The sequence below is a fragment of the Perna viridis genome, chromosome 14, assembly GCF_037379345.1.
Source record: "Perna viridis isolate PV_CMFRI_1.1 ecotype Kerala chromosome 14, ASM3737934v1, whole genome shotgun sequence".
NCBI lineage: Eukaryota > Metazoa > Mollusca > Bivalvia > Mytilida > Mytilidae > Perna > Perna viridis.
Genome location: NC_142458.1, coordinates 27,034,195 through 27,060,250, shown reverse-complemented (window position 1 = coordinate 27,060,250; position 26,056 = coordinate 27,034,195). Strand labels below are relative to the sequence as shown.

At 35.2% G+C, this 26,056-nt stretch overlaps 2 protein-coding genes across 3 annotated transcripts; both read right to left on the bottom strand.

Moving 5' to 3' along the window:
* Positions 1–2,903: 2,903 nt before the first annotated feature.
* Positions 2,904–8,022, bottom strand: LOC148598829 (uncharacterized). Its single transcript, XM_088562373.1, has 2 exons — positions 7,899–8,022; positions 2,904–4,605 (listed from the first exon to the last, which is right to left on the bottom strand). Exon 2 carries the CDS (start codon positions 4,567–4,569, stop codon positions 3,046–3,048), a length of 1,524 nt encoding a protein of 507 aa, XP_088418499.1. The 5' UTR covers positions 4,570–4,605; positions 7,899–8,022; the 3' UTR covers positions 2,904–3,045.
* Positions 8,023–10,126: 2,104 nt separating this feature from the next.
* Positions 10,127–25,584, bottom strand: LOC148598828 (uncharacterized). Of its 2 annotated transcripts, XM_088562371.1 has the most exons (12): positions 25,487–25,584; positions 21,943–22,151; positions 21,077–21,338; positions 19,297–19,491; positions 18,510–18,697; positions 17,469–17,628; positions 16,461–16,572; positions 12,562–12,712; positions 12,130–12,274; positions 11,630–11,801; positions 11,138–11,310; positions 10,127–10,214 (listed from the first exon to the last, which is right to left on the bottom strand). In XM_088562371.1, exons 2-12 carry the CDS (start codon positions 22,126–22,128, stop codon positions 10,156–10,158), a joined length of 1,803 nt encoding a protein of 600 aa, XP_088418497.1. In that variant the 5' UTR covers positions 22,129–22,151; positions 25,487–25,584; the 3' UTR covers positions 10,127–10,155. The 2 variants fall into 2 exon arrangements, 1 of the variants encoding a protein (XP_088418497.1); XR_015918742.1 differs by lacking the exon at positions 11,630–11,801.
* Positions 25,585–26,056: the final 472 nt, after the last annotated feature.

Genomic DNA, 26,056 nt, shown 5'->3' with positions numbered 1-26,056 from the left:
TTACCCAGTCGTACTATTTTATACAGAATTGTAGTTGAAAATTTATCAATCGTACTTCTAATCTATGTATTAAATCTTATAAACAGGCGTTATTGTCCTTTTATTATTATATGACAGCCATTTTATGTTATAATATACCATGTTTGCAAACAAGTCGACAATCATGTACTATTAAAATCAATCTCTTTCCTTAACACATTATTGACTTGTATGGAACGCCCCCAATCAGTACATTTGATTCCTACAACCACTGCCCACAGGAAGTGTGTAAAAACAAAAGGAATGCTTAACTTGAATTTACAGTATGTACATTTAATCATGTGATCAGTCAAGCCTACTAACAGTACAAAAGTAAGTACACAGTAACTTTAGATATAACGTCAATTGTAATTATTTAAATTGCAGTGAAAATGTTCCATGTACATTTTTCATGTATTATTTTGCTTGCTGGAGAGACAGTCTGTAGTGATCAATTACCCTTGTCCAAAGCAGATTTTCTTTGCACCGTATACTTCAAACCAGTATCATTACTGAGACGTCGTTTATTTTGTAATGACGTTGCGTACGTTGTTGGTGTCACATTCGACTGAACAGGAGCTGGTTATGAAAATTGAAATATTGCTATGAGAAAGTGGGGTTATCAAAGGGAGTATAGATATTAAAATTAAAAGGATTACAATCATAAATCTTTGGAAGATGTCATTAATTGTGGAGGGAAAACACTACTCGATCACAAGAACGGCTATTTTCATATGTGGATGGTTAACATTCAGAAATGCTTGCTTCCCATTTTACCAATATATCTAAGTTGTTTCTTGCCGTATTTTGATAGAAGAAACTTTTTTGGAAAGAGCAGATTGTGCTGCAGACGACGTCATATTTTTCATGACGTAATGATAAGGTAAAAGCGTATTACAATATCACGAATGTCTCCCCTTTGATGTGGGCATTGCAAAAATGGAAAGAAACAGATTTGAAGACAAATTGTTAGACATTATTTTTTTAAGTTAATATGCGAACAGCATTTATTTATCGACACTTTTATTAACTATATTGACAATTTATTACATAACCCTAATGAAATTTTATATAAAATGTTCAGTCAGTCTTTTTGTTAAAAGCTTATTAGTTCGCAATTCAATTATGTCACAAATATTAATTTTTTCGATGTTGGCCATTGGCTACTTTCTTGCTTACGGTTGTAGAATTAAATATAACAACGAATATATAATAGTATTTTACCGAAGTATATTTACGCTTAAAGGACTGTATAAATATTCAGTATACATGTTTATTCTAAAAGTTTTATTGTCTAATAGTAGATAAATACACACTTATGTTGTGACGTCACGTTGTCTTTTTCTCGAAGTTTTCTACACGTTGCGTGCTACCCGGTCTTTGTCAAAAGCTTTTTTTGTTAGCTTTGAGTGAACCAATAACTATAAAAATTTGAATTTTATATACATATATGCTGCAGATAGTATATTCTAGAAATAATGGTACTTGTTGAACATGTATTCATGAGCAGCATTTTGGATGTGTCTAACCAAAATGTCACAACATCTGAATTTTGTATATTTTATTTATTCACGCGTACACCATTCGAACGAATGGTTCAAAAAGGCAAATAGTGTTGAGTCGATTTCTTCATATACCATGTATTCATCTATCATTTCATTTTTTCTTTGGCTTAACAAATGAGGTATGTATGTAAAACTGTTTCTTACAAAAAAAATGTTACGGTTACGATAATAGATTAAATAATACCACTGTGGATGTGATAAATAATAAAAATAATGTATTTAGATAATTGAATAATAAAACATGTCGTGTGTGTTATTTCATGTAAAAAAAATAAATTACACACTTTTTTATATATGTAACAATTATAGAACGATGTACGTCGCAATACAAAAAAGACCTCAAAATTTTGCTGACTTCGACGTTACCAAAAATGACACCAACACCGTAACAACCGTATTTTTTCTAAATAGAGAGTTGAAAAATCATTCGTAATTAATTTCATAACCGACATGCAACTGACTCTTATTTTCCTAATTTTCCAGCTTTTTGGGACAGTCCTTATTTTAATGTGAAAATCCTAAAATTGCCCTTATTTATTTGAATTCCTACTTTGTTAACATGCCTTATTTTTGTTCAGTTGCAGTAAACATTTTAAATCAGATATCTGTAATATTAATGCGTTTTTAGCACCAGCACTTCTAGATACTGATAAAGATCTATCTACTCTTGGTTATACAGTCACGTGTATATACATTTAGCACATGAATTGTACCTAAATCCATGAAATATCTGAATTGTGCACAGAATGACTACTGAAAGTGCGTCAGGTGCGGATTCAAGGACAGGTGTGCAGGACACGCACATCCACTAAAATTGTGAAAATTTGTATTGCATGAAAATTTGATTTTTCACAATTTCTACCTCCAGAGCTATTTTTGACACGCTCCGCTCGGCATTTAATATTTATAAGGGGCTCATGAGCCGAAATCCTGGATCAACCCGTTTGTTGATGATTGTGTGATATTGATTATTTGTCAGTATTTGATGTTTTCAGGTGAGCTTTGTTTCAATTTATCTGTAGTGATGAAAAAAAATAATCCTTTTAAAAGTCCTAGTTTAACCTAAAAATACCCTTATATGTTACAAATTTGTTCCTAAAAATGCAACTGTTGAAAGCCTGAACCAGGTACTCGTTGCAACTTTTAATCAATTTTTCGAAAGATATACACTATTGTCAATTATATTAACGCAGGTATATAGTGAAATTATATAAATTTCATAACTAAATCTGCATGTTGGGACGCGGTATTTATACTTCAAATCACATTTCTGATAGAACTGCATTAGTATTTCTATCTATATGGAATAAATTCTTCCAAATCGTGCTTTCTTTACTAAGCTTATGCAACCCAACTGTACATCAACAGGACAACTACATATAATAATAAGCTATTTGAGTTACAAGCAACTCAAAAAGAAAAATGTAGGAATAAGTTTCAAAGTTCGATTCAAATATTGTTTTCATGAAGATAAAGACATTTCACGAGGACCGTTGTTTTTCTTTGTCTTTTTATAACAGCAGCAGCAGCAACATTTTTGGCAAATTGTTTTGACAAAATTTCTAAATTCTGTGTTTAAAAACCCGTAAATTAAGGGATTTACTGCACTACTGATCAGGAAAGATCTGATAAAGATTTGATAGGCACAATATGCCGCGTCTGATAGCAGATGCAATTCGTGTTTCTTCGCCAAAGTTCGCCAAGTAACAAGACCTAGATAAGGGAGAAAACTCACTACAAATGCTACTGATATCGACAGTGTTATGATCGTGTACTTCTTGGTATCGACATTCTGAGCATGAAGTTTTTTACTCGTTGTTTTATCAATATCAGCCGATCCTTTGGATTCTCTTGTTTCCGAGGTAGGAACAAAATCACTGTCGCTGTATTCTGAAAGACCGGAAACATGTGATCGTGTAGAAGCTGCTGATCCATTTCGGGTTGATCTTGAGTATCTGGATCCAGCAGATCCACTTCTACTGTCATTTTCAAATTGAAGAGAGATACTAGAAACACCTTTAGCAGGCGACAAAGTTTTAACTTTTTCTGTAAACTTAATTTCCGTCAAAGTTGAATCTTTCTGAAGTTCCTCTGGATGAACTCGATTTTCACTTTTTGCAGACGCCGCTCTACTTGAAGCAGCCGATACAGGTCGACTATTTGGGTCTAGTTCTTTTATTGTAGCAAGCGGTTTATCGTCTATTTCGTCTGGAATTTCTATGACTTTAGATGAAGTTCTGCTAATAATGGCAGTGGATGTTTTGAAATCGCTTGAGATTTGCGACGTTGCTTCGGCGTTATTTGCCCTTGGTTTTGCCGCATAGAAATGGAAAGTCTTCAAACTGAAAAGCTTTCTTCCCACCAAACAATACAAAATAACAATACTTGTTATTGCAGCAATAAAAAAAACGAATAAAACAACATTATAAATAGTAATATATAGTTTAAAAGATTCTTGTCGTGAGGTTGTACAGTCGTATCCGACTAACCCAGTTGATGACGTTACATTTACTTCGTGCGATCCGAAAAACACTGCACTCGGCCATGATACACTGGCTGAGAACACACAGGCGATGACTATTATTATCTTTGTCATTCTCAATGTTATTTGATTATCGAAAGGATGACATATTTTTCTGTACCTGTCCACTGCTATGGCTATCAAGATACATCCAGATGAAATACTAGCGAAGTAATTTACAAAGCGTAATATTTTACAAGCTACGGAGTTTTCAAACATAAGGGAATTTCTCATGTCTACAATCTCTAGCGGCATTGAAATACAACACGTAATGAGGTCGAACACCGAAAGAGCAACAATGAAGTGGTACGATGACGTGGCTTTGGCCCGGCAACCATAATAGTAAGCAACCAGAGGGTTTCCGAACATACCAAGTAACATGTAGATTACAACCAGAATTATGGCGGGAAGTAGTGTTATTGCCATTTCATCATTAATCCGACCGAGCTCTTCTGTGTCTGACATAGTTGTAGTACTTGTATAGAGAATCAAATCGTTCTTCTGAAAAAAAAAAAAAATCACATATAGTATTATATTAATTAGTAATCCTTTTAAATATACAATGATATTATCTAAAACATGATCCTTCTGAATCTCCGTCAACACGATGCTTTTGCGTGTTTAATGGTTTCAATAAGTTTTAAACGACACGTATTGGACGAGTAAGGGAATAATTTCACCAATTTATCCAACATAATGTATTCAGTTTGGGGTATGCTGTGATGGATTTTCTGTCGATCTCAGTGATACTACATTGAGGGTTTTCTGACGACATGATACCATTCTAACGATTGAACATGCAAGCAAAGTGTAACACAACCAATCACCTTCCTTGCAGGAGTCATGCTAATTTATTCGAATGTCATGACAAAAAAAAAATGCCTAGTGTCACAAGAGCAAGAGGATGATCCACAATTTATATCGAAAACTTTCTTAATACAAATGTATTCCTGACCTTATCCTAAGATAATTCATTTCAAATATCACAGTTATGGATTAGCTTTATTATTAATAAAATAATGCATCTGAACGGAGAAAAAAGACAAAACAAAGAAAGAAACAACGAAAAATTAGGAAGTGTGTCCCTTGAGAGTCACACTGTGTACAACATACATGACTGTGTATCAGTTGTATAAAATCTTACCATTAGACATATTCAAACTGATTGAAAAAAAAGGGTATCATTACAGACCCGTTTTTAATTTCATAGTCGTTAGACCTTCATTGTGTTCGATTAAAGAAATTAAATCGTTTTTATACGATGTATTTTAAACCCATACAAATCTGGAAAGAAGTTTTACTTATCGAAAAAGTAATCTTTAAAAATAAACCAAGTCACTTTAAATATTTGTACATTACAAGTACTCGAAAAAATTCAATGACATTCAATCATAGTTTTTAAACGGATACTTTTTCTTAAATACAAATGTACCGTTAAAATTTTACAGGTTATGTTCTACATGCATATTTTTTGATAAAAAAAAAAACACAGTGCGACAAGTTTGCATATCCCGAACAGATAATTTCTGGTACATGTATGGAGGAATCCCATGCTCGTTCGTTTGTTTGCCCGCCCGTCCATTACAGGGCCGGATCCACACACATTGAAAAGGCAAAGGGGGTGCCAGCCGAGGTTTCCCAGAAAAAGAGAGATGTTAGGATATTATTTGCCATTTTTGTCAATTTTTCACATAAAAATGCCGAATTTTCCAGTAAAAAGGGAGTCATCTCATTCTGGATCCGCCCCTGAATTATCTCTTTAGCATAATTAACCCCTTCATATTGTTCAATGGATTTTGACGAAACTTTATTTAAATATACAAATAATGTGTATCATCTACAGAGGTGCATAAAAGAGTAGATACATACATATATCCACTTGCACTTACATGCAAATAAAGAATTATACAACGAGCAAGGATTGATAAATATATCAAAGAGATAACAATCTCAACGGGATGAGAAATGTAGGCTACCCATGGGTTTTTAATTAATGACAAGGAAACCCTCACACCAAAGGGCAGATTGTAACTGGCCCAAAAACAATGTTATACACAGGTACAGTGAAAATGTTGCGCCATATACTCCAGCAACATCGAAGAAAATCGACAAAATACATGCAGAGGCCAAAAATTCTTGCCAAAAAATGCGGTGGGGATAAAGTACTTTGGTGTGATCACAAGCCTCCCCCTTTTAGCATGTTAAGAATTAAAGCCGACACGAGGGATTCCATCCTTTTGTGAGTCTGTCCAGATATAGTTATTTCTTGACACAGTTAGTTAAGGATTGCTGTGTTCGATATTGGTTACATTTAACTGTATTGTTACCTACATGCCCGTTTTAACCTCATGCACTTTCATCGGCAAATAACATCAGTGACCCAATTGTGCCTTTACTGTACTTACATGTATTCATTCATAATCACGTTTTTTGGAAATTTTTATATGTTAACTATTCATGTTCCAGTTGTAGGATCGTCTAGTATTTCTGTGCATGCATGTAAATTGATATCTGTTAAAAAAGTTAAAATTATGATGATGATGACAATTTTGTATTGAGGAGCAAGAGCAATGGAAATTTTCATTCGCGATTTTTGATCAACTGAACCAATTTACATGCATTAATTATGATTTGTGATTGTTTTGACAATTAACCAACTGTGTCATTGCTAGGTTTGGCGAAGTTGACTAAAACAAAAACAGTGTGAGCCATTTTAGTTTGGAAATAATGTGTCAAAACATAATAATTGTGTAGTCTGAAATACTGACTGCAATATATATATATATATATGACGTTCATTTGGAATCAAATAATTTAGGAAGGAGCCGCGTGGAAATTGTAAAATTTTGAAACGAGAAGGGGGTATGTCTGCGTGATGGTGATCATGTTCGGTGATCATTTGACGGGGTAAGATAAGATGATCACAGGACATGTAACTATTTACCAAAATTGTGCCGGCTTATATTTAATATGTGTTTAAGCTTCTGTGATACCACAGTTTTGTCATGGTATTCTCTGCTCACCAGACAGACCGTTGACTGAATTGGTAGGATATCGGATCCTTAGTATTTGAATTTCTTATTATTTAAACCAAATAGTTCCTTTGAATATCTACCAGCGTACTAGGTTTTCATGTATCTGTTTTTCTCTTGGTTTGTGATATCAAGATTTATTATCATTTTGAAACCATGAGGATATTTGATACATTACAACATGGACATGCCAGATATACTCAATCTACAGTACCCAAAATCATCTTGCCGTGCATATCCCGTCCATGCAAACATTTTTTTTCGGCGCTGTGGCCATTTACACCATTTTCTAATAATGTTCTCATTTTTGGATTGAATGTTTTATTAAGCAAGTGGTTATAATCTTGGATCTGGTTATGAATGATGAAAATGATAGGAGGGGTTACCGTACTTTTGCATTTCAGCGAGAAAAAATGCAGCATTTTTATAAATCTAATGAATCGTCACATTTCATATGATTTTTAATATTTTGATTCATGAGGAAAAAACTATAAAAACTCTCCGAACATCCTTCACTTACAATATATATTTTTTCACATGCCAATATTTCTTTATACCAAGTTAAACGCGCGGTAGATTTTGATAAGACGATACCTAAATTGAGTCTATTTGTTGCTTAAAAAACTTTCGAATGTTTTGTCAAAACAATTATACAGAAATTGTACATTACAAAATTATATAGCAAATTATGATCCATGGAACAGAATTGTTAATATTATACTGCAGTCTACAGTATACCGTTCCTCTAAGTATACAACTTACCGGAAATAAACAGATGATATTCCCATCACTGACTGTCTGTTTTATGTAGATACTTATATTTCCATTGAAACATATTCCATTTTTATTTAATCAAATAAAGATTTGGAGACCATCTCAGTTTGTTACATTCCAATAGTAATTAAAAACCATATAATAAAGCCTACCATGGTACAATTATTGTACACTAGGTATTACATGTATACGTGGTATAATAGAGAAATTCTTAATCCCTGTTAAAACTCAGGTTAGGTACATGATACTCAGTGCCGCCTTTTAATTACGACATACCTCACTGATTTTCGACCCTTGTACTTGTACATTGTATTTCTATTTGAACTCAAGGCCATAATATTGTGGAAATGTAAACTTTTATTTTCTTCTTCAGCAAATAGATATTATTCCCTGTTCCCTCTTTCTTAAACATCCCGACATGAGTAATTAAATGGTGTACATGTAGGTGCTACAGTGTACTAAAACCTTTCTGGAGGAATTTGTTTGTGCTCAATTATATCAAAAGAGCTGTAACCACCACTTGCCGTCCGACTGTCATTGCAACTAGTCCACTGAATTCACGGTATTCCGAAAGTGACTGCAGTGATTTCTGACCATTATTTTGATATTCAGATTTTCATTGTTTACGTCTGTTTTATTGGGTCAAATTTAATTTTTATTATAGGAAGTAGCTGAAGTAACACATGTATATAATTCGAAAAATAAGGGTAGTCCGTATTTCTGAACAAAAAATAATGAATAGCCATTTGCTCAACTACATCAGAGTTGGAGTGAACAATAAAAAAGGAACCCAGTCTTTTAATTGCGACATACCTCACCGATTTTCTTCACTATTTGTTCTTACTATTTGAAATCAAGGCCACGATATTGTGGAAATGTTAAACTTTTATTTGTTTCCTTCTTCAGCAAAAGATATTATTACTTGTTCCCTCTTCCCTAAACATCTCGACATGAGTAATTAAATGTTGTAGGTGCTACAATGTACTAAAAACCTTTCAGGATGTATTTGTTTGTCAATGGGTTCAATAATATCAAGACTGTTAACATCACTTAGCGTCCGACCATAATTACAACTTCTCCACTGAAACTTCGGTATTCCGAAAGTGACTGCAGCTAAGTATTTTTTCCAGACCATTATTTAGATATTCAGACATATTTGGGGCAAACAAGTAATGAAGAACCATTTGCTCGACAACAGACTTGGAGTGAAAAGTAAACAAGTACAATCTTTTAAAAAAGGTAGCCTACGCAGTAAAATTTTTTCTTTTTTACTTCTAAGTTTCTACATTTCTTTCAAGAAAATAACACATGGTACCCATTATTCAAATGCTCAATACAGATTTTTTTTATCAGTATTTGGCCAATCGGGAAGCAGAATTGCGATCAGGTGACTTGCGTTTCCATAGAAGAGCGTCCTTAAGGTGAAAGGTAAAAAGCAACACTACACCGACTGGGTCGGAAAAAGGTATCGAAATTATCCAAATGAAACGAAAAACAATAGACAAAACTTTTTATAATTCTTTAACACCCTCTTCCAATGTAGCTACATGTATTGCCTTTTATACGGGGTATAGACTATATCAATTGTACATACCTAAGTGTGTAAAGTTTCGAGAAAGCGCGAATTTAAATTGTGCGTTGAATATAAGTTTTAACAAACTCACATTTATTTCATTGAAGTATGTCGTACAAATGTATCTTCATAGAACTCTAGACGTCGGTCCTTTTTTTTTTTTTTTTTTTTTTTTGTATTTACGTTGTATAATTACGAGTCGTAATATAAATTGCGTATTTCTTTCCAATATTAGACTAAATGTGTGGTTTCTACTTATCTTCAGTACCACATGCATATACATGTATTACAAGTAGACGTACATCAAGTTAACGAAGTTACTATTAAGGAACTTTAATACAAAGGCCGGTAGATCATTCAGAATTCGACACATTTCCGTTTTCACTTCACTTTTGTTCCGGTATCAGCTGATTTATTTCTTTGATGTTTACAAACTTCTCAGTTGACATTTCTCATCTAGACACTTCATAGACTTCCACCGATAATTCCCTGTGCTCAGTTTCTTCCGGGTTAAAATTTTACCATTACCCAATACTGATATTTCTTAGTCAATTTTTACTTGTCATTTGAAGAATCTAAGAAAAAAGATGGGCGATAGTAGTTCAACACACAAGATATTAGTTATAAATGGACAAAAAAAACATGGATTTTAGTTTTAATGGCATAAATTTGCTAACACTTCGGTCCTGGAGCTGGAGGTAGCTGGTTATTGATTGCAAAGTGATAAAGACCTGCAAAAAAAAACGTATTGTCTGGAAATCAAAATAGGTTAAATTGCATTTCCTTTAAATTCGCAGAACACCACACAAGCACTGTAATTTTTTAGTTAATATGGCAATAATACAACTAGTCAGATAATAAGCAGAAAAATGCATAGGATACCTGCTTAGTTCAGACATAACAGCTATACAAAGCAGCAATTTGTTGACACAAATAGAACAAACAAAAAACGGATATGGTGAAACGTAACAAATGCACCAGCGAACAACCTACATAAAAATAGTAAATATTTTAGAAATCACCAAAAGGGCTTCAACTAGTGTAAGCACACCTTAACGTATGAATCCACGGTAACAGAACGATAGCAATTTATCAAAATAGATATCTCAACATACACCATGGATAGATTTCTGGAATCTTACATGAGATTCTTCAGACAGGAAATTCTTTTTTAAACTTTTCTAGAATATACATTTGTCTTTTGTGTATTACCGAAGAATCCATTCCAATTTAAATGTTTCAATGGTTTTATAAATACCACAGCTAAGTACAGTAACAAGTGAAAATTTCGCTTTAATTTTGACAAAGTTTGATTCAAGACGTTAAAGGTACACCAGTCAAATAACTCCAATACAATATGAAGTTCAGTGATCTGACGGATAACTAGCTTGAAAAAAAATTAATTAAGCATTAAAGCTTCATAGGTAAAAGAAGCATCCAAACGGGTGCTGAAATGCACACAAGCATCGAAAAAAGGTTTACAAATGGTCAGTTCAGCTGTTACGAGACTGAATAGAAATGCTAATTAACTATATATAAAGTAAAGAGGAGGCGAACCCCATTGACAGAAACTGCGATTGAGCTCTAAGGTCTCTAAATATGCAAACCTTCAAATTGCCTCGCCTACTTCTGATATTTAAATGCAAGTTTTTACCTGCCACAGCTGTTTGAAACACGCCATTACTAATGACAGAAACTTCGTTTTTGATGTAGTCGTCTCTTCTGTCTTGGTAATCGTCATTACGACCCGGACCTCCCACTAAGGCACCGTCTAGCTGGTTAGGACTATCCTGTCCGGCACTGGCACACCAACCAGGTCTGCACGCCCTGGAAAAGAAATTGTGATATCATTCAGTATAAGGTTACAAAGTGCCTTATACCAGTGAATTCCAGGATGTGCTTGTGTCGAGTTGTCACGTTTTCGTCAATATCCTACCGTATTTGCTAGCTTTGATGGCATACAACATCGCGATGCTTTTCACTGCAAATGGATTATTAACACATTTACAGTTACAAACATGCTTTTCACGTCATGTGCATTCAGGTGTAGTCAGTGTAAAACATTCATTTTAAGTTTTAGGGACCCCCTTGACCTAAAACATAGCAGAGGACCTGTTACTTCTCAGTACAATAAGTGTAAACGTACGCTCCTCTATGATGTGGCCTCTTTGGGAAACTATTTCCAAACCCAATGACATAACTGAAGTGCTGACGGTTCTCCCCGAGCATGTAATCAATGTTTCGCAGGGCAACTTTCTTGAATTTGTCTCCACCGATTCCATCAGCTGCTGCTAAGACTGCTATTGTTGAAGCACCAGCTAAATAATAGAAGCGCCGAAGAAGTGGGTAAATATGAACAATAATTAAATAAACCAGCTTTATTCACAACTTCAAGCCTTTAAATGAACATGTATTTTTACATGTCATGAACTCTCTTACTTATTACAAGAAACACAGTAAGCTTACTTACAAAGCTTACAATTCTTTATCCAGAAGAGACAAAATTACCAAACTTAGTATGCAAACGTGTACCGGAAGTCACCATTTACACCCTCTTATACAGCCTTATTGGTTAAACATTAAACGAAGTGTTAGGTTTGAAATTGTCACGTCAAGCAGACATGATAGTTAAACTTGGGAACGTACCCGCGTATCCATTGGAGCCCCATTTATCCCTCCATGACAAACCACATGGCGTGATTGGTACACTGCCGCCATAGTCGTAGTCATTTACAAATGATTCCACATCGGACTTGTATTTCTGGTCGTGAGTCGCCTCCCACAGAAGTAACTTAAAAAAACAAATATATTTTAATATATTTAACTTTTATTTTGACGGTCATAAAGAAATCACAATAAACTAGACTACACGCATATATAATGTAAAAACGACAAGAAATACTTAATATTATGTAAAATCTAATTATAGAATTCATCAAACCAGAACTAATTACATTTTAAAGGAACATGAGTTTGTTCACTTTGGTTCTACTTAGTGTATCTCGTGCGGCTGTTTATGGTATTCTGAATAGAGAATGTCCCTCCGGAAGGCATTGACAGTCGCCATTAACAACTCACGTGACATCCGGCCTGTTTCGCATCCCATGAGTAAGCCCATCCCGGATTGCCTTTGTAGTAGCCTTTGGCATCAGTTAGATATTGTTGGTCTTTGGTCACTTTATACATCGCTCCTGCTGCTTCACACATCTCATCCTCCCAGCCAGAAGATCTGTAAAATATTATAATTTATGTCGCCGCAACCACTTTCCGAATTTAATTAAAGAAACTAGGCTAGATATACTAGTAGTAAAAGAGTGAAGATATAGGTAGATCCCACTTAATTGGAAAAACAGTTAATGGAAAATCTCAGATAATTGTCAGATTCCTATCCTACAAAAAGAGGCAGTTGGTATACTCTAACGAGAGGGGCCTAAAAGATGACCAAAATGGTACTTTCATCACAGGAAACTTGACAGAATCTAGATCATCCTTGACAAAAAGGCTTGCTTCCTTAAAACGTGACAACATAATTGAGGCTTACTGGACACAAGATGGCAGAATTTTTGTTAAAATGTCTAAAACTTCTCACAAACAAATTATCAAAGGGAACCATGACATTGAAAGGCTAGAGCGGGTGATTAATGCTGTTGGACAAACTAATCCTAGATTACAACAGTCAGTGCTATAGGTTAATGATACTGCACAGACAAACGCCTAGGTTCTATCAACTGCTTCTCCAAGACTGTTAAAGTCACAATACTGCTGTATATGTGTTGATAGTTGAAATTGTTTTTAATTCTGTACTATTACATGTTTTCTACATTAATTACCACTCTTATATTTATTACAAAATATCATATAAAGTAAGAATGATATATTACTTGAACCTGGCTCATTTCTGAAAATTGCTAAAATTGCTTTCAGAGCCACAATGAATTGTCTCCCCTTAAACATATTACAACTCTGTTCTTGATGGATTAGAAGAAAAGCAAACAAGCTGCTTTGTTTTTTTGTGACTTATCGAAAAAAGTAATCAAGGGAGCCAAGGTTCTAGCGAAAATCAAAAGAATGTAATCCAGGGACCAGACATGTAAAACAGAAAAACACAACAAAGAACATTAAGTAACTAAAATAATACATACAAAGTAACAAAAGCAAATTAGCAACTCGGACTCCACTAAATACTAGGAGCATGGACCAAGTGCACCGGTAGGGTAAGCGTCCTCTGCTTTTCTAGAAACTTTCGCCCGAGTTGCTAATAAAAAGTCAAGTCCGGGGTAGACGAAAGAGAAAAATGAAAACTATGAAACAATGAACAAATCAGTTTTCATTGTGCAAATGGATACACCGTAACGATCCATGAGTTCATGATGGCGACCATAAAACTTCTGTAGTGATGACTTCAAGGCGTTTGATAGAGTGTGACATAAAGGTTTACTGCATAAATTGTAATCATGCGGTATAACAGTACTGATGATCTTTTAAAATGGTTTAAAAGTTATCTTGAAAACAGAGAACAAAAGAGTTGTAATGAAAAATACAATGTCCCCCGTTTGCGGTGTCTCAGCTGGAGTTCCACAAGGGTCTGTGCAAGGTCCTCTTTTATTCATCATTTTTATAAACGATGAATATGTAAACCTAATTTCATTGACAAGACTATTTACAGATGAGACATCATTTAGAGCTTCTGGTACCGATCTTGTACATATTAAAGCTACTATAGATCATGATCTTGCTGAACTACATGTAGGTGACTGGTCTAAAAAGTGGTTGATGACCTTTAATCCGGATAAGACGGAAGTCTTAATGATCTCTAATAGATTATACCTCATATTAACATTAACTTCAGTAATCAAGCAATTCCAATTGTTGACTCTCATAGACACTTAGGTGTAACATTTAGTCAAAATGGCAAATGGAATACTCACATTGTCAACATCATAAAAAGTAATATGAAACATATCAACGTGATGTGAAAGCTTATATACAAAATGTGCAGGAATAATTTACGTACGGCCAATTTTAGAATATGCATGTGAAGTGTGGGACAACTGTGGTGTAGTTTATTCGAATAAGTCAGAAAATGTGCAACTTGAAGCTGCTAGAATTGTATCTAGATTACCTATTTTTACCAAGATAGATATAATCTACTGCGAAACTGGATGGGAAATATTAAAATCTAGACGCGAGAGAAGAAACTCCAAATGATGTATACACTTAACTAAATTGCACCTCAATTTCTGTGTAATTTACTTCGATCCTCAGACAATTCAAAGTACTACTAACTATTCCCTAAGAAATGGTTCAGATTTAATATTACCCTTCTTCAGACTTTCTACAGTTACAGCAGAATAATTTACTCCCTCTACGATAAAACACTGCAATAAACTAGATCAATTAACAAGAGATTTGGATTCCTTATCAAATTTCAAAAGCGAACTAAAACTTAAAGTAGAACCAATATCACCAAACACTATGTTTTTGGAGCCAGACGACCTAATACAAATGAGACGCGGAGCATCATTTCTTAATTATGACCTTCATAAAGTTAACATTGTTGGTAATCCAACTTGCAGATGTGGATTCAAAGTAGAAACTCAATACCACTATTTTTTTCGAATGTCTCTAGATCTTAAGGCAGGAATTAATGAATGATCTTCGTGCGTGGTTACCGGGAAATTAATGAATGATCTTCGTGCGTGGCTACCGGGAAATTAATGAATGATCTTCGTGCGTAGTTACCGGGAAATTAATGAATGATCTTCGTGCATGGCTACCGGGAAATTAATGAATGATCTTCGTGCGTGGTTACCGGGAAATTCGCTAATTAATCTAGAACTATTTTTATATGGACATGGGGATCTATACAACGAACAAAACGTATTATTATTGAAATCCGTTTTTGAATATATAAAAAAACTCAAGGAGATTCCTTGTTGCTTAAGTTTCTATTACTTCCGTTTAACCATGACACAAAAGTACACGTCCCATTTTGTTTATCTTTTCTCTTCCATATTTAACCTTTTAAAGCTTTTTCTCCATTTCTTCATCTGTTTTATATGATTAATTTTCATAAAATATATATTTCTGTATGCGCATGCTCATAAGATTATTGTATATTTCTTTAACGGAAAAAGACTTCATAAGTAAGATGTACTTGTGTCTAATCCCTTTCATACGTTATTCGACAAATAAAATATATTTAAACTAAAGCTAGCAGTTAGTTTTGAGCAAAATAATATGTCAATTTAGATTCTGAATAAAGACTTATATTGTTTTTTAATGTGTGGTTATTCTCAAGATGAAATCTAGGCATTCTTTTGTGACAAAAATGCAGATGATTCATAAAAAAAATTACTGTGCAATATGGATATGTTTCAATGTATTACAAAACAATTTAAACAAAGTATTTAAATTGTGTTTTGCTGTTAAGTATTTCTATTGGGGACAGTACATAATCACTTGTAAACATCAGCGAGGTAAAACTATAGATTAAAAAAAAAAACACTTGAAAAGTTGAGTCTGTAGTTTGAAGTAAGCAAATGAGAGAAGGATAGGTGAAAGCTAGCTGGTTGTTTACACGCTGGTATATCTTAAGGGAACAAACTTACTCTCTCGGACAGCTGGTAACTTATAATTAACTCGAATGAAAACTGAGTGGTCTGATACTAAGTTTCAGGACTGTGAGTCTCGGGAGAAAGTTGATCGGAGACTAAGTGCCTAAAGAACAAGTTGAACGGGGACTAGACATCTCGAGTGTTATACGTGATTCTGGAACCTGAGATTCACGGTTGTAAGGGTTTTATATACATATTGTAGTTTGTTGTCAAAGTTTCAAGTAATAGATAAATCGGAGCAGTAAATTTTGATAATATCATTTTTTGTTTCAAACATGCACTTTAAGGAAAAGCAGGCATACATGTAAAGCTGTAATTTAAAATCTCCTGACTGAATGCATAAGTAAGATATAAACATACCCATAGAAATTCTTTGCTTCAGGAACGCTGTTTGAGTAAATCCCAGGATGGGCTTTAGCAAAGGCGTAGAGAGATTTAGCAGCAGCAAGTAACTTGGCACTGTATGCCTGATCTAGGATTCGAATAAATTTAGTTAAACCTATCATTATAACAACTAATGATGAAAAGGTAACGGTTTCATTCAGAAACATCAAAGATGACTAATTCATTTGCTATATTCTAGAACATATGCGATTCATTTTGTTTATGTAATGAAGTTGGGTAAAAAGGCGCACTGGCCCCGTGCAGGTCCGGGTGTCAAAAGATTAGGCCTGCAGCAGCGCTAAGCTTGTCGTAAAAGGCGACTGTATAGTGCTCAGAACCCTAGCCGGGGGCTAGGGCGCTTTGCCTACAGGGCAACTGGGTTGTGTGCCCCAGGTGGTGGAATGGGGTACCCCTGGCGTGTCACATGCTGCATTCGTCAGGCTATAATATGAAAAAAACCTGATCCCAAACCATAGTGGTGCACCGTGTCGGGAAAGATGCCATGTTCCTCGCACGTTAAAAAACCGTACTGTGGTATTCTCCGGGAGTAGGAACCATAGGGCTCCACCACAGGAGGCTAGATTGCCCGACCTTACCCAACCTTTCCTTTTTCTAGTGGTAATTCAAATTTGTCGACCCTATTATTCTTGTGTCCCCATCCAAATTTTTCATTTCATCATCATTTCATGTTCATTTTAACATCAACTTCATGTTCATCGCCTGAATATAGCTGAAATATTGCTGCTCGGGCGTTACACAACAAACAAAACAAACTAACAAAAAGCCGCGCTGAATGTTACTAAGCATGTTTTACTTGAGTTAGTCAGGAAAAGTGAAAAAAAAAAAACCAAACAAAACAAAACAACACGAAACAACACAAAGTTAACTAAAACATTCGAAGATAAAATATGGGCAAAGCGCACATAGATGAAAATTAATTTGCTTGTTGGATAACATGATCTCGGGTTTTAATAAGAAACGTACCTTTATCCCTAAACACAAGAGAACCAACAGCTAAGGCAGCAGCGGTGTTTCCCGCCACGTCACTTCCGGGCCGACCTGCTGTTATTTTATATGCAGGGCGTGACATGTGCATGTCTTCCGGTCTTCCCCAATAACCATGATCTATTTCTCCATTTCCAACCTGCAACAGAAAATGTGTTTAATAAAAATGGTAATCTCTATTCTGATGAAATCATTCCAAATGAGGTGTGAAACGTAAAATATTACTTTTCATTTATTCAATTATGGTCCTATTTGACCCATATTGACCGCCAAAATATATCTTACCGCAAAGAAAATTATATTTCGTTCAGATGTTTACCTTAGAGTTTTGTCATCTTTGTTCATAAGGAATTAAAATAAGCCAAAATAAGCTTAAATAACGATGGACACTCTTAAAAATCGTCATTATATTTGTTGTCAATTAGTAGGTCAGCCAATTTAATTGTCATACAAATATCTTGACCATAATATTCATACGCGCATAATTTGTAAATCGGCTCTAACAAACATATTGAGAAGCCTTGTTCTAAAATTATTGCATTAGAATTGTATGTTTATATAAGAAACATTTCATACATGTATAATAGCAAATTAATAATAGGACAGTTGTAATTATTTTTCCAGATTACTTTCGTCTCTGTTTAAAATGACCACTATTTGATCTTTGAATCTCTGGAGATTTTTTGATAATTTTCGTTAGACTGGTGGAAAGGAAGCGAGGTTTGTGACAAGAGTTTTTTGTCCCCGAAATATTAACTCACATATTTACAACTGATATAGAACTTCTTTCCCTTGATTTGATCGTTCAAAAAGTCAATCACACTGACTAAGTGGACAGATAATTATTAAATTTCAAACCATGTTTTATCGACTGCCTGATTCTTACGTATAATGAGACTAATATATAATACATGTAGATGAATTAACATAAATGTTATATTTCAAGCTGTCTTTCCTTTTAATATAATTATATTATGTATTAGGGGAAAACCTTTCCAAATTAACGCTATGTACACCGACCTGAACCCAGTAGATTTGTCTATCAGGCTGCCAGCACTTCAGGAAGTAATCGAGAGGCCATCTTAACATGTCATACATCATATCGAGTTGACCTGCTGCTTGATAGGCGTCTTTAAATTTCTCTAAACCCCAGGCTAAGACATGGGTAGCCGTGGCTTGTGGGAGGTTGAACTTGACGTGATCTCCAGCTATAAAATCAGTTGGACTGAAACTTCAAGCTAACTTCCGGATTCCGAATTCCGGGACATTTGCAAAAAGGTTCCAATATTACCTTTTATGATGCCCAAAGACATAGGCATACCGATCATAGTTTAGTATTTGCCACGTAAAAAGATTTCTTTTAACACAATAACGAATAAATTTATACTAAAACTTATTCCAGGAAATATTTTGTAGAATTGTTGGTCTTCTTCAATATTATCATTGAAAGTGTTTTGTGAAGATACATGTAAAACTGCTATTTCAAAGCTTTAACAATTACACATGTACTCTTGAAAAGTAAGCCGATATTTATGTAAAGTAAGCCGATACTTTTGAAAAGTAAGCCGATAGATATATCCCTATTGTGACACGAATGGCCACTTACACCTCTTAACATTTAGGCTGAAACACCAACTCTTGAAACAAGTACAGTTCATCCATAGAAATTTTAGTTGGTTGTAGAAAGAGAATGCGCATGTCTATTGAATATATATTTGTATTGCTACACTCAATGAAGCATGCTATAGGTAATAAACTTCACGAAAGGACATGGAGGATGTAAAGAAGATTTTTAAAGTATATTCACCGTCATACCATCCCCCAGAGAGGTCATGTCCATCACCATTATCATTGACTGCTGAATCATGGCGCCATGATATTGGATTGTTACTAGGTAGTCGACCAGACCTTTGAGCGTCGAAGAACAATATTGACAACTTTAGAGCATTAGCATAGTCAAACTTGGTATTTGGGTGAATGTTTGATGAGCCGGCTCCTGGAACTGTGGTTTGAAGGGAAAAAAAATGTTTACATTCCTATACACATTGAAGCAGTAATATATTGAAACATTGACATATTTTATACTACACTCATTGGAGAAGCATTGTAAACTTTAATGTACCTGCTTTGTATTTCTTGTTCCGTTTTCACCTTTACTTTATTTTTTTTGTTATTTTAGTATACAGTGGCAACTCTTTCGCTTTACTTCTGTATTACTTTTTATGTATGATGTTTTTTTGGGGCCAGCTGCAGCCTGTCCTGTGGTATGAAGATTTCCTCGTCATTCATGAAGACCAATTGGTTGCTTTAGGCTGACATTTTTATTCCGGTGGGATTATTATCTCTTTGACATATACACCATACCTTCCTTCGTTATAATTAAAAAGAGTTCAGTGTTATGTTTTGTTTAAATTATACATTGTATATATCGCTGTGTATGCCGATTAAATGCTCACATTTTCTTGTAAAATGTACTTACCTAGCCGACTTTTAACAAAACCTATCGATGTGTTCATTATCTATCGGATTTGGGGGCAATGGCGTATGGGACAAGGGGCATTAGGCAAAGACAAATTTAACATGTGTAGTTCTAAAAGAAAATTTGCATAAACGTAAAACATAGTGTTTCAATAAATACATTTATAGATAACACAGTATAATCCCCTGCATCCCATCATTGGATCTGCCACTGAGGCATGGGTAGTTGTCAGTAATCCCCTGCATCTCATCCCTGGATCTGCCATGTAATCTCTCTGCATCCCATCTCTGGATCTGCCACTGAGGCATTCAGTAATCCCGTGCATCCCATCCCTAGATTTGCCACTGAGGCATTCAGTAATCCCCTGCATCCCATACCTGGATATGCCACTGAGGTGTGGGTAATTGTCAGTAAACCCCTGCATCCCATCCCTGGATCTGCCACTGAGGTGTGGGTAATTGTCAGTAAACCCCTGCATCCCATCCCTGGATCTGCCACTGAGGTACGGGTAATTGTCAGTAAACCCCTGCATCCCATCCCTGGATCTGCCACTGAGGCATGGTTAGTTGATATAATGGGGATCGGAATTGAGTAAAATTGCGAAGTTTATCCAAGTAAAGAACTGTTGGAAAATTAGCTAACCAATGACATGAATTCTAGTTTTTTTTTACCTCGTTTATATTGACTTGTGATTGACAATAACTTCTCGTTTGAAGGAGAGTTGATTTGTTTATAAATTGGCGATATTGATGCATGTCAATCTTGTACAGTTTATACAAGTGTATCTACAAAATTCTGAATTTTGCACGACAAAATCTATATCACCTGCCGTATTGAAAGTCGAAACTCATATAACACACAAAAAGTTACCGAGTGTTGGTATTATATGTAGAGATTTGTCACGTGTTACTAACAGTTTTTGTCTTGTTCATTTAATATATCATTTACTTTAGTTATACACGAACATCAAGTGTGTAAAGAGTACTGATGCGATATAGGGTATACAATATACATAAATGTAGGTTTGAAGGTGTGATATAGGGTATGATTAGGGGTGTTATATAGGGTACATGTACCTGCACTGGTAAAGACACTATTTTCTAATTACCACTTTGAGGTGCCGATGTCGCCGGTGCCGATGTTGCCGGTGCTTGGGTATTACTTCCTCCTCCTCCTGCCTGAGTCCCTCCTCCAGATGAACTACCACCACCGTCTGTTAGTGTAGCCGTTGGAGCAGTGTTCCCAGACATGTGTCCATTAAAGTCTATCTTGAATTCACTACCTGCACTTATATCTTTGTCATAGTCTTTGTTTGTAAGGGTATACTCTGTTTTATCTGAACTTACAGAGGATACCACTGCAGTCCAAACCTCAGAAATATTTATAAAAAATCAGTGCACAATATCGACTATATGATAGCATTATATATTCTAAAAAATATTTTTTGACAGTTCATAGCATGTATTTATATTTATGCGTAACTTTTGATAAAGTTGTACAAAATAACCAACAATGGAGTTAGAGTGCACGAACATTAACGCATAATAATTTAACTCGCAACCCTTCTACAGTCCTACGCAAAAAGGAGCGGGGCCTAACGATTTTGCTAAAATACTGGTCGAATACACAAGAAAAAATGTACCATATGTTTTTCATGGAAACATGTTTAGGACTAGTATGTTAAAATGTTTTGTTTGTTTGTTTGTTTTTTTTTTTTGCTTATTAAAAACACATGAAATCATGTTTTCGAAAATCGTATGAAAACCATAATCTTTTCGTATATGTGGAATTCTATTGAAAACATATCGATGGCATATGCCTTTCATCATATTGTTTTTCAGAAACATATTTTTTATATGTTTTTCGTGGTGGTCCTAAAAATATGAAAAATATGTTAAACATATGTTGTTCAGGTGTCTTCAAAACATATGAAAAACATAATTCTGCTGCAATTTTTCTTGTGCAGTGTTTTACCTCGATCTTGTCAACGGGTTTGCTGAATTTTACATGTATTTGCCACCCATGCAAATCCTGTGTTGGAGACAGAGTAATATGCCCATGGAATCCTCCTGACCAAACATTGTTGATGTAAACTCCTGGCGATTCTGCGATTATCAGTACCGGAAGTGTAAGAAGTATGGCAAGTACGACAACCCCCATATCGTCCGATACGACTTTGTCTGCTATAAGATGAATGTAATTATTAACATTTTGTTAATGTATTTATTTAACAGTAATAATGTTATGCTTGCCTATAAGAGATAGATCTATTTGTTCTCAAATAACGGCTTTAAGAAAATGCATCGGATTATGCAAAACTCCCTAAAACACCTTGCACCTGTTTAAAAATCACTTCCGAATTACTTTCAATGAATACGTAACTTTCGAACGAACAAATGACATGACATAACCGTATGTAGGATGTCATTGACACCGCCTCCGTTTACAAATAATTTGATTACCCTCAAGAAAGTGTGAAGTTTCCACACGATAAGTTTCTCGTTCCCTCAAGAAAATATTTCGTTCCAACTAGATACATATATCGTTCCCGCAAGATAACATGTCGTTCCCACAAGGTACTATGTCTTTCCCACAAGATAGATATCTTGTTCCCACAAGATAATATGTCGGTCCCACAAGATTATATGTCGTTCTCACAAGATAAATATTTCGTTCCCACAAGATACTATGTCGTCCTAACAACATTATTAATATTATGTTGTTCCCTCAAGGAAGTGTAGTTCCCACAAGATAAGTGTTTCGTTCCGTGAAGAAAATATGTGGTTTCCCCAAGATACTATGTTGTTCCCACAAGATACACATATTGTTCCCTCGTGATATTATGTCGTTCCCACAAGATAGTATGTCATTCCCACAAGAAAGTATGTTGTTCCCACAAGATACATATATCGTTTCCGCAAGATATGTCCTTTCCACAATATAATACATCATATCTTGTGAGAACGACATATTATCTTATGGGAACAAGATATTTATCTTGTGGGAAGGACATAGTTCCTTGTGGAAACGACATATTATCTTGTGGGAACGATATATTAACTTGTGAGAACGACATATTATCTTTTGGGAGTTACATATTATCTTGTGGAACGATATATTATCCTGTGGGAACGACATCATATTTTTTGGGAACGAGATATTTACCTTGTTGAAACGAAATAGTTATCTTGTGGGAACGACATATAATATTGTTGAAACGACATCTTGTGGGAAAGACATTTTATCTTGAGGGAACGAGATATGTGTCTTGTGGAAGGGACATATTTTCTTGAGGGAACAAGAAACTTATCATGTTGGAACTCCATACTTTCTTGAGGGAACAACATACTATTTTTTGTTCATGGCAGCATTCTGCCACCGTAGTCAGAAATGATACATAAGAAGAATGATTGTTATGAAAGAGTAATCAAGGGAACCAAGGTTATAGCGGTAATCAAAAGAATCTAATCGAAGGACAAAGACCAGACTTGGAAAACAGACATACACAACAAAAACATAGAGTAACTAAAATCATACATACAAAGTAAAAAAAGCAAATGAGCAACTCGGACTCCACTAACAATTGGGAACATGGACCAGGTGCACCGGTAGGGTAAGCGTCCTCTGCTTTTCTAGAAACACCCGCCGAGTTGCTCATATAAAGTAAAGTCCGGGGTAGACAAACGAGGAAAGGAAATCTATGACCATTTGAATAAATCAGTTTTCATAAAATCAGATTCCACAATTGGGTCAATACAAATTTAAATTATTTTTATTAGTTTGATTCAGTTTTTCTAGTAACAACAATAATGTGACAGCAATTTTCATACGTAATTTGGGATTCAAGTTGTATTTTTGAAAGGTCCTAACCAAGCTTCAACATAATGTACTTAAGTTATACATCAAAATTTTAAAAGAAGGTCTTAGCCATGTTATCAGTAATACTGACAATTAGAAAAATGTTCGTTCTGATATTAATAATAGAATTGATCAGAATCGAATTGTCACACATCATCGTAATGGATCCTATGCCTTTGGACCAAAAAAAAAGGACGCCATTGCAACTCAGATGTTTAACCATTGGTCGGATGCTCAAGATGTGATTGGAAACAGTTATGAACTTGAATAAATTGTTTTTAATGAAATGATAACACTTTTTGCAAAGATGACTTTTTTCTTCTTTTATATCAGATAACATTGAAGACAAGCACTGATAACAGAAATGCACATTCGATGTAAGCCATTTCTTTTCACAAATCAATTCATAATACTAAATGCTCCTTGACCATAACATTTTTAGGAAAGTGCAGAAATCAAAAAGATATATTCCAAAGATTAAGAGCCCCGTGCAGGTCCGGGTATCAAAAGAATAGGCCTGCAGCAGCGCTAAGCTTGTCGTAAAAGGCGACTAAATAGTGCTGCTCAGAACCCTAGCCGGGGCTAGGGCGCTCTGCGCACAAAGCAACTGGGTTGTGTGCCCCGGGTGGTGGAATGGGGTACCCCTGATGTGTTACATACTGGGGTTATCAGCTATAATACGGAAAACCTGACCGCAAACCATAGTGGTGCACCGTGTCGGGAAAGATGCCACGTTCCTCGCACGTTATAAAACCCTACTGTGGTATTCTCCCGGAGTAGGAACCATAGGGCTCCGCCACATGATGCTTAATTGCCCGACCCTACCCACCTCCCACTATTTCAAGTGGCAATCAAAATTTTGCGACCCCATTGTCCTTGTGTTCCATCCCATTTTTCATTTCATCATCATTTCATGTTCATTTTATCATCCACGTCATGTTCATCGCCTGAATATAGCTGAAATATTGCTGCTCGGGCGTTAAACCCCAACAATCAAACAAAAACAAAGATTTAGACTATATAAACACACAACAAAGAACATTAAAAACACGCATAAAGAAACGAAGGTTAATAAGCAACCCTGGTTCCGCTAAAACCTGGGAGAATAGACTTGGTGCACCGGTCGGGTAAGCGAGTAGATGTTCTTTGCTTTTTCTAGAAACACCCTCCGAGTTGCCAATAAATATATCACTACTGTGGTAGACATAAGAGGAAAACTATGACACTTTGAACAAAGTCGGTTATTGTGGTTCGGATGGATACACAAGTTCATGATGACGACCATAAAAAGATAACATAAACAGTACGTAGCAACGTAATCTGTTCCAGAAGTCTACCAAGGTACAGTCGACGTAATTTATATTGGCTCTGACACAATACAATGTCTGAGAACACCATACGCAGGTGTTGAAGGGAAGATGTAACAAGGAAAGATGTGTTAACGATACGAAATGGGGTACATTGTCATTCACTGAGAAGCATGATTCACCTAACAGAAATATACATCGAACCCTTAATCACTCGAAGACAGCCGGGAACCAAGTTGGTTTCAGAATAAATTATTTAGCCAATTAACTCGTCAATTAAATTCTTCATTGTTAATACGGGTAGACTGTCCTGTCACAAGGTGATGGGTTGATGAAGAATGTTATTTACTTACTTTGATCTTAATTTCCCGTTAAATTTGTAGAAATCTGTTTGTCAGGGAGATCGCTGATATTTACAGGATACCTTATCAAAAGATCCCATTTAATGAACTGACAAAATCAAGGATTTATATTGAGTTTATGTACATGTTAGAATGCCTCTATTTCTTTTATCACTCTCTTGTTAAAGATTTGCTATTATATGTGATTGATTAATACTATTTGTAGATTAATGACATTTTGTCTTTCATTAGCGTTCAGTTTGTTTTGAAAGGTTTAATTTATTTTGTAATGTGATCCCAAATTCGTTTTTGCTTATCATTCCGATCAGAATATTGCTGACAATTGTTTTTCTATCGATCTTTGTCCCTGGATTACGACCTTTTGATTTCCGCTAGAATGTTGGTTCCCTTGAATATACTTACCATAGAGAGCCTTCTGCAGTGAAATGATGATCTGCTATAATCCTCTACAAAAGGGTATTTGCCCACTTTGTTACGATACAAAGCGTTATATAAGTGACTGTTACTATAGTACGAGCGTTCAACTCATCCTCTCACATTGCTGTTAGATATGGCTGATAT

Excerpts from the sequence above, each read along its gene's own strand:
- LOC148598829 (XM_088562373.1), bottom strand. The coding sequence starts at position 4,569 with ATGTCAGACACAGAAGAGCTCGGTCGGATTAATGATGAAATGGCAATA.
- LOC148598828 (XM_088562371.1), bottom strand. The coding sequence starts at position 22,128 with ATGGGGGTTGTCGTACTTGCCATACTTCTTACACTTCCGGTACTGATA. Across the intron at positions 17,629-18,509 it reads GACAAATCTACTGGGTTCAG|GTTGGAAATGGAGAAATAGA; the intron begins GTCGGTGTACAT and ends TTTCTGTTGCAG. Across the intron at positions 12,275-12,561 it reads CGAAACAGGCCGGATGTCAC|TTACTTCTGTGGGAGGCGAC; the intron begins GTGAGTTGTTAA and ends TGTTTTTTTAAG.